The sequence below is a fragment of the Morus notabilis genome, unplaced genomic scaffold, assembly GCF_000414095.1.
Source record: "Morus notabilis unplaced genomic scaffold, ASM41409v2 Scaffold2009, whole genome shotgun sequence".
NCBI lineage: Eukaryota > Viridiplantae > Streptophyta > Magnoliopsida > Rosales > Moraceae > Morus > Morus notabilis.
Window position 1 is genome coordinate 7,914 of NW_010357115.1, and position 8,077 is coordinate 15,990.

An 8,077-nucleotide genomic window follows, 5' to 3' on the forward strand; every position below is an offset into this window, starting at 1 on the left:
ATATATATATATATATATATATATATGTATGTATATATATATATTGAGTGGCCTAAAAAGAGATAGAGGAGCCTTTGGGTTTCGAAATCCGAGAGAGCATGAGTAAGTGAACTCACGCGTGGAGTGGGAAAGTGTGACTTCGTTGTGCGTTATGCCAAATCCAAAGCTAATCTCTCTCTCTCTCTCTCTCTACTTTCTGTTTTTTCTCTTAATTACAATTTTCCTATGCCATATGCCAGGCTCTTTCTCAAATTATTAATAACAAACACTACTCATTAAGCCCCATTTTATATATGACATGTAGGGCCTTGTACTCATCAAACGTGACATTTTGATTAGTCCACTCCTAACCTCCCTTCTCCAACCTTGTCGAGTGTCGACCTTTTTAGTCAATTCAGCATGAAATATAATAACAATTTAATAAAGAAAAGAGTTATAAGAGGAGCATTTTTCTGTACATTAACGTAATTAACATATCGGTATGTTAAGTTTTTTATTCGTTAAATATGTATAAAATCACGTAAAAATAAAAAAATATGTAGATTTAACGATTAAAAAAACATGATCTACGCGTACTAGAAAATATTCTTAAAAATAAAGGGGTGCCTAAGGATCTGTTTATTTTACCGATTTGAGTTTAAAATTTAAATTTTACTACAGTAAAAAACTCTAAGAAATAGTCATATCTAACTTTTTTGATATAGTAAAATTTTAATATAAAATTACATCTTAACTCAAATTAGAAGACGTTTGGTTGGAGGATTCAAACCATGTGATTCAAATTATTTTCGATTTACGTGAATTTTTTATAAGAAAAAATACTATAGCGAACCACGAATCATAATTCGAATCAGGGAACGAATCTTTCTACTAAATATTCTCTAAAAATTTAAATTATCGAACTAAACGAGCTGTAAATAGTACATTTTGCATGGCACGTAGATCTTTCACAAAATGAATTATTCACATTTGATGTGACGGTCGGACTGATTCAAACTCAAAATTTTACCGAGGAGAAGGAAAAACGACCTTATCAATACATCAAATCAAATGACTGGTCTGGTTTAAAACAGTTGTTATATAACCTTAATTTAAGTGCGTTTTTCTGAGTGATGATGACCATTTTCCAGACTATATATCTCTGACGTTTAGTAGCTTTTGTTTTTCCTGTGCTTGGCTGCACTTTGCGCAGAAAAGAAGTTAATTCACGCTTTAGCACTATTTAAAGCTTTTAGGACAGAGCAAAAGACTGAATCCGCTTTACTGAATATGCTCTGGTACAAAAAAAAAAAAAAAAAAAAAAAAAAAAAAAAAAAAAAGAAAAAAAAAAAGGGCAAAGAACAATTGTTAGACCAGAGAGATGTTGGGACGGTAAGTGGCAATTTGGACGAGCAATAGTCAGATTCTAGGGCTGCTACTGTGCATGTCTAAGAAAAAGAAAAAGAAAAGTTGCTTTTCTGTGAAGGATTTCTGTTATCTATGATTGGTCACCATAATGGTGGGACCATTTACAATTCAAGGTTATGATATTTGTTTGCAACCGTTATAATTCCAAGCTTCATCCACTTCGAACATTTAAATTTTTAATTTGAGTTAAAATATAATATTTTTTAAAAAATTTTAACTGTAATAGAAAAAAATTAAATGTGACATTTTTTAAGAATTTTTAACTATAAAAATTTAGAATTGAAAACTCAAATCGGTAAAATAAACGAGACCTGCCTTGTTCACTTCGCGGATTCGAGTTGAGATGTGACATTTTCTGAGCGTTTCTTACTGTAGAAAAAAAGTTAGATGTGACATTTTTTGAGAGCTTTTTATTGTAAAAACTTAAAACTGAAAACTCAAATCGGTGAAATGGACGAGGTTAAGAATTCTACGGAATATATTGACTATGATTTAAATGGTTAGATTTACATTAAATTCTATTAATTTTGTATATCTTTTTATTAAATTCAATTTTAATTGAGATCTACCTTATCGTAAAAGCTCTTATAATAGAAAAGGCAATATCTATTTGTAGTATACAAAAAAATTATGTACCTGAATATTCATCTAATTCTATTAAATTTATATTTTTCTAATTCTAACATGGTACAAAATTGCGAAGTACTACTAACAATAATTTTTGCTAAACCACAGAATTCTCGTTTTTTGAAAAAAATAAAAGAACCCTTGAACAGTAAAGATCTGATGGGTTTTTGACCAGTTTTCTGGATGTGCATAACAGATCAGCAACACATACTCTACCAACAATAATATATAACAAAAAAAAAAAAAAAAAAAAAAAAAAAAAAAAAAAAACACATACTCTCTACCTCAATACAAAGTACAAATCAGAGATATTCTCTTGAAAAGTTGAGAAAGTTCTAAGATTGACATATTGACATAAAGAAAAAGCATGAGTGATGCAACACACAAGAAAACTTTTTTGCATTCTGTCCCTTCAAAATTGAGTACATATCATAGAACGTATTATTATGTCACATATATGTTTGAAAATAAAAAAAAAGTAGCCGTGTAGGCTTCTTTGAGAACACAATGATCATAGTAAATAGTAATAATTGCATTACAACAAAGGCTATGGTGCTGAGGAATTATATGTTTCTGAAAAAGAAAAGGAAAAATATTCGAAGAAATAAACTATCATGTTGTGTGATACAATCAATAAAGAATGTTAACCATATGTAAGATCAACTCCTAATTAATTAGCATTCTCATTTGTCTATTGGATTTGCGCAGATGGAATTTATTTATTCCTTAACCATTCATGTTGACGAGATACGGTAATAAGGGAAACAATCTATGTATATTCCATAAAAAAATGTAGAAAAATAATTAATGAAGAAATTAAATGATACAATAAAAATGTAAATGTTCATAAAGTACTCCTCCCCTATATATATATATATATTTTTTTTTCCCTTTCTAGATACTCTCCTATACCTAAAAATTACAAAAAAGAAAAAAAAAAAAAAAAAAGAGAAAAACTCCTACCCCTTCCTTTAATTTGCTAGAATTAGAAAATTACACCGAATTTTTAGGTTTATTCTTATTGAAACTCTCCAACATAGTTTTGCATGAAGAGATCGAAAAAAACACTTAGGTCTCATTTATTTTACCGATTTGAGTTTTCAGTTTTAGGTTTTTAAAGTTAAAAACTCTCAGAAAATGTCACATCTAACTTTTTCTGTTACAGTTAAAAACTCTCAGAAAATGTCACATCTCAACTCGAATTGAAAACTCAAATCTGCAAAATGAACGATGCCTTATATCCAAATTCCTTTAAACCGGGACCAATTAAATCATATGTAGGTGTTTTCTCGATCTTTCAACTAAGTATAGAGGGTATCTACATTAAAAAAGGACGGTGTCTATTAGGGAGACAAAGGAAATTTGTTGCAGTTTTCTTAATAATTTTTTAATGTTTTTTTTTTTTTTTTTTTTTCATTTTTTAGCAAAAAAGGATATTTGTAAAAAAAAAAAAAAAAAAAAAAAGCAAAACATTCCTAAAAAACAATTTTGCACGTAACTGGAAATAGGTTAAATACTTTCAACCGATTAGGAACGAATATGAACCAAAAATTGCATCTTCTCTCTCTCTCCATATATGTACATGGAGAACCATATTTTTTGCGATAACTCGATTGATTAGCTTATTGTTAACGCTAACATCATCGTATCTTTTTCATTTTTTTCCCCACAGAGTATTAATCGTTCTTTCCAAAAACTTCATTAATTCAAATTTATTCCCTTGATCTGGTCAACCGCGAAGAGCCCCAGCCCAATATTTACTAAGTGAGCGAAGCTAAAGCCCTCTTATGAAACCACTCATATTTTGGTTCTGAGAAATTCACATGTTTTATCAGTGAACTATATATATATATATATATGTATATGTATATATGTATGGATAGATAGATAGAGAGATAGAGAGAGAGAGAAGTAGACATGAGAAAAAGCGACATGCAGGGGCTATGGGCAATCCGTCGTCGTTTCACGACTTCCAAATCTCTCATCCTCTTCATATCATTCCTTGCCATCAGCGTCTACTTCTCCATGAGCTTGCTCTGCAGCCCCACTGTTGGTTCTTGCTCTTCACTCTTCATATTATTTTTTCTTTTAATTTTATTTTTTAATTTTGGAACTTTCTCTTTCTTTTTTTTTTTCTTTTTTTTTCTCTATTAACTTAAATGAGAGGATTTAAACTCCACATTTTATGGCTTATGGTAACGATATTCTATTCCCGCAACTACTAGAACTTTCTAGTATGAATAGTTCATGTGTAAAAGTACGGATGCAAGACCAATGTATTTAAAAAAAAAAAAAAACAATTTTCTTCAATGAAAATTGAGAATTCTTACTCAACCCCACTGCTTGTTCTTTATAGTTTACAGTACTTATATTTTCTTTTTCGGTACAATAAAAAAAGAAAAATAATTCTCTTTCTTACTCTTTTTTTTTTTTTTTGAAAAAAGAATTCCTTTGATTGTGTTTCCGTTTTCTTTATTGACTTCAACAGGGAAGAAGAAGACCTCAGGGACCAGCGATAGCCACCGTAAAATTCGACACGTACCCTCATAGAACTGAAGCTCCACTGAACTACACCGTGTACGGCTGCACAGGAACATGCTCCACCCTCTACGACGAAAAAGAGGAAGATCACGAGCAGCCACCGGGCGCCACGTGTCCGGAGTACTTCCGATGGATCCACGAGGACTTGAAGCCGTGGGCCCGGGAGGGCATCACGAGGGAGTCGCTGGAGAGAGCCCGCATGGGGGCCTACTTTAGGCTGGTAATAGTCAACGGGAAGGCTTACGTGGAGAAGTACCGCGACTCGTACCAGACGAGGGACGTTATTTCGCTGTGGGGATTCCTACAGTTGTTACGGAAATATCCAGGAAAGGTGCCTGATCTGGAGCTGATGTTTGATTGTGCTGATTGGCCCGAGTTTGATGAAAATGGGGTTGATGCGGCCAACGGTACTGATCAATTACCATTGTTGTTCCCTAAACTAGTTTTGTTCCGATACTGTGGGAGTGACGACACAAACTACATTACCTTCCCTGATTGGACCTTCTGGGGTTGGTAAGAAACAAGACACCATAAGAAATTTTATTTTCAGGTTTTTATTTTATTTTGGGAGAAACAACTAAATAACATTTTTTTTTTCCTGAAAATGTTTATAGTAAGTATCATATTTTAAAATATCATGGAAAAAAGAAAATTATTCATTTTCATAGCATATTTGGGGTAAATTTACGTTACAGATTTGCTACATAAACGAATAATTTACAGTGTATGTGCTAAAGCAATTATTCATTTGCAGAGGATATTTATGGCAAAATGAATAATTTACCGTACATGTGCTATTACCATAAATATTTTAAATTATATTTTATTTATCATATATATTTTTAAAATGACTTATCTACTATAACTTTTATTTTATTTTATTTTTCACACAAAAAGAGACACGGTTTTTAAGACTATAGATTTTTATTAAATTCTGTTAAAACTATAATTTCAATATGATATTAACTTATAAACGATAAATAATTGTTCCCGACATGATTGTTATTTTAAATAAATTAGAGGAACCAGGAAGAAGATGAAAATGCTAAAGCTGTTGGTTAGTGTTTTTGAATTTTTCTTTGTTCATTTCTTTTTAGGAAATACAAAAATGTTACCCAATGAAGTTGCACACATATATCTGTCAACCTGGGTGCCACTTAGGTTAGATAAATTAGCGTATTGTTTTCACATGGCAATATGACTAATAACAAGATAACAATTACTTAGGTGGACCAATTGCTGGCTAATGAAATTTGTCGCTTTTAAATTTGTCACTAAATTATGTATCGTTTTGCCATACGTCTTCATGAGAAAGCATACAAAATGTACTGTAATTGGTTATATTACAGTGTTTAATCTCTCGTGATTGTATTAAGGAAAAATATTCCTTCTTTATTCTTTGATTACGGTTGAAATGATTCAGGCTATAGACCTCAGTATCTAAAGGCGAGTACTTTGTTTGTTTATGAGATTTTAAGATATAATTTAATGGCAAATTGGCAACTATATATATGCATTAATTAATGTTTATTGTCGTTTTTCCTATAGGCCAGAGCTCAATATAAAGCCATGGGATGATTTGTTGAAGGATATAAAAGAAGGGAACAAAAGAAGCAGATGGATTGACAGGGAACCTTATGCTTATTGGAGGGGAAATCCATTTGTTCATGAAGTAAGACACCAACTCATGAGGTGTAATATCTCCTACAAGCAGAAACATGACTGGAGTATTCTTCTTTATCCCCTGGTTAGTAAACCAGTTTCTTCATTTCAAGAGCTTTTTATTTTTTTAGCCCTGTGATATATGTTAGTTGTTGGATTGTGAATTTGTCCCATATCTTTAAGTTATTGGACTGTTGGAATGTCTATATATGGTTTGGACACCCTTTCTCTTTAAGCTAGCTTTTGAGACGAGTTCGACCAAGGTCAATTTAACATTAGTCTCCTATTCTCTTATGTGTAGTGTTGGGACCATTTGTTTGTGAGGACACATTTGGGACAATTATAAATTTCTATAATGAAGTGAGAATTTATATATTTTTTTCCTTATTAGATGACGGCACAACTGAGATTTTATAAAAACTTAATTTTAATATTAAGTTATGGGTGTGTGTTAAATTCGCAGAATTGGACTGAAGAATTGGGATCGGAGTTCAAAGCAACGAATGTGGCGAACCAATGTCACCATAGGTTAAAGAAATTGACCACTACATTTTTCTGCTTTTTGATTTTCCTCTTTGTCATTGCTTGTTATTTTCATCATGACCAATTCACGAATTTAATGCATGTAGGTATAAGATCTACATTGAAGGACGGGCTTGGTCTGTGAGTGGAAAATACATTTTTGTCTGTGATTCTCCTACCTTATATGTGAAATCCAGATACTATGATTTCTTCACTAGAAGTATGATGCCAATGCAACACTTCTGGCCCATAAAGGACGATGACCAATGCAAATCCATCAAGTTTGCCGTTGAGTGGGGAAACATCCACAAGCAAAAGGTGATTTTTTTCAATTAGTGAATCTTTTATTACAAAATTGTATTTAAGAATGATCATCTGCCAAATTATGTAGATTTAAGAGCGTGACTTGAATATCGGATCTTTCAAAAATAACTATTTTGACAAATTTCATCACTCGTATGGATTTCATTAGGCACAAGAAATTGGAAAAGCAGCAAGTGAATTCATGCAAGAGAAGGTGAAAATGGAGTATGTATATGACTACATGTTTCATCTTTTGAATGAATACGCCAAGCTCTTGAAATTCAAGCCTACCATTCCTCAAGACGCTGTCGAAGTCTGTTCGGAGACGTTGGCTTGCTCACAAGAAGGGCTGCACAGAAAGTTCATGGAGGAGTCCTTGGTGAAAAGTCCTCGTAGGCGCCCGTGCGCTATGCCTCCTCCGTACGACCCTCCATCACTCAATGCCATTCTTCGAAGAAAATCAAACTCATTTAAGCAAGTGGGGGTGTGGGAGAAAAGCTACTGGAATAAACAACCTAAGCACAAATAGAGAGGTTAAGGCCCCGTTCACTTCGCTGATTCGAGTTTAGAATTCGAGTTTTTTTACAGTAAAAAGCTCTCACAAACAATCACATTTAACTTTTTTACTACAGTAAAAAGCTCTCACATAAAATCATATTTCAACTCGAATTCTAAACTCGAATCAGCAAAGTGAACGAGGCCTAATTTAGTGTGCTAATAGTCAAAATCATTAGAGATTGAGTACTGTTTAGTTTACGTACGGCTTATTCATTTGGTAATACCACAAAGGTGCTTCACGGCGTAATGTATCACAATCAGATTCTTAACTTCTCCAATTTCTGTGATCTTCTCAAAGACTTTTAGCTTTTAAGAGAAAAGAGGCTAAACTACAGCTAAAAATGTTGATAAAATAAATCAAGAAGAAAAACCCTAAACCCTTGGCCCATAATGGGCCGGCCCAGCCCAGAAGATTTTTTTTTCTTTTTTTTAGTAAGTTTGTAAACATCTTATGTAT

The 8,077-nt window shown here is 32.5% G+C and overlaps 1 protein-coding gene across 1 annotated transcript; it reads left to right on the forward strand.

Moving 5' to 3' along the window:
• The first annotated feature begins 3,951 nt into the window (after positions 1-3,951).
• LOC21384638 (O-glucosyltransferase rumi homolog) lies at positions 3,952-7,591 on the forward strand. The gene is made up of 6 exons (XM_024165887.1): positions 3,952-4,083; positions 4,523-5,088; positions 6,124-6,322; positions 6,701-6,765; positions 6,867-7,077; positions 7,232-7,591. The coding sequence occupies exons 1-6, from the start codon at positions 3,952-3,954 to the stop codon at positions 7,589-7,591; spliced, it is 1,533 nt and encodes a 510-aa protein (XP_024021655.1).
• The last annotated feature ends 486 nt before the right edge of the window (positions 7,592-8,077 follow it).

Excerpts from the sequence above, each read along its gene's own strand:
- LOC21384638 (XM_024165887.1), top strand. The coding sequence starts at position 3,952 with ATGAGAAAAAGCGACATGCAGGGGCTATGGGCAATCCGTCGTCGTTTC. Across the intron at positions 6,323-6,700 it reads GTATTCTTCTTTATCCCCTG|AATTGGACTGAAGAATTGGG; the intron begins GTTAGTAAACCA and ends TTAAATTCGCAG. Across the intron at positions 7,078-7,231 it reads GAAACATCCACAAGCAAAAG|GCACAAGAAATTGGAAAAGC; the intron begins GTGATTTTTTTC and ends GGATTTCATTAG.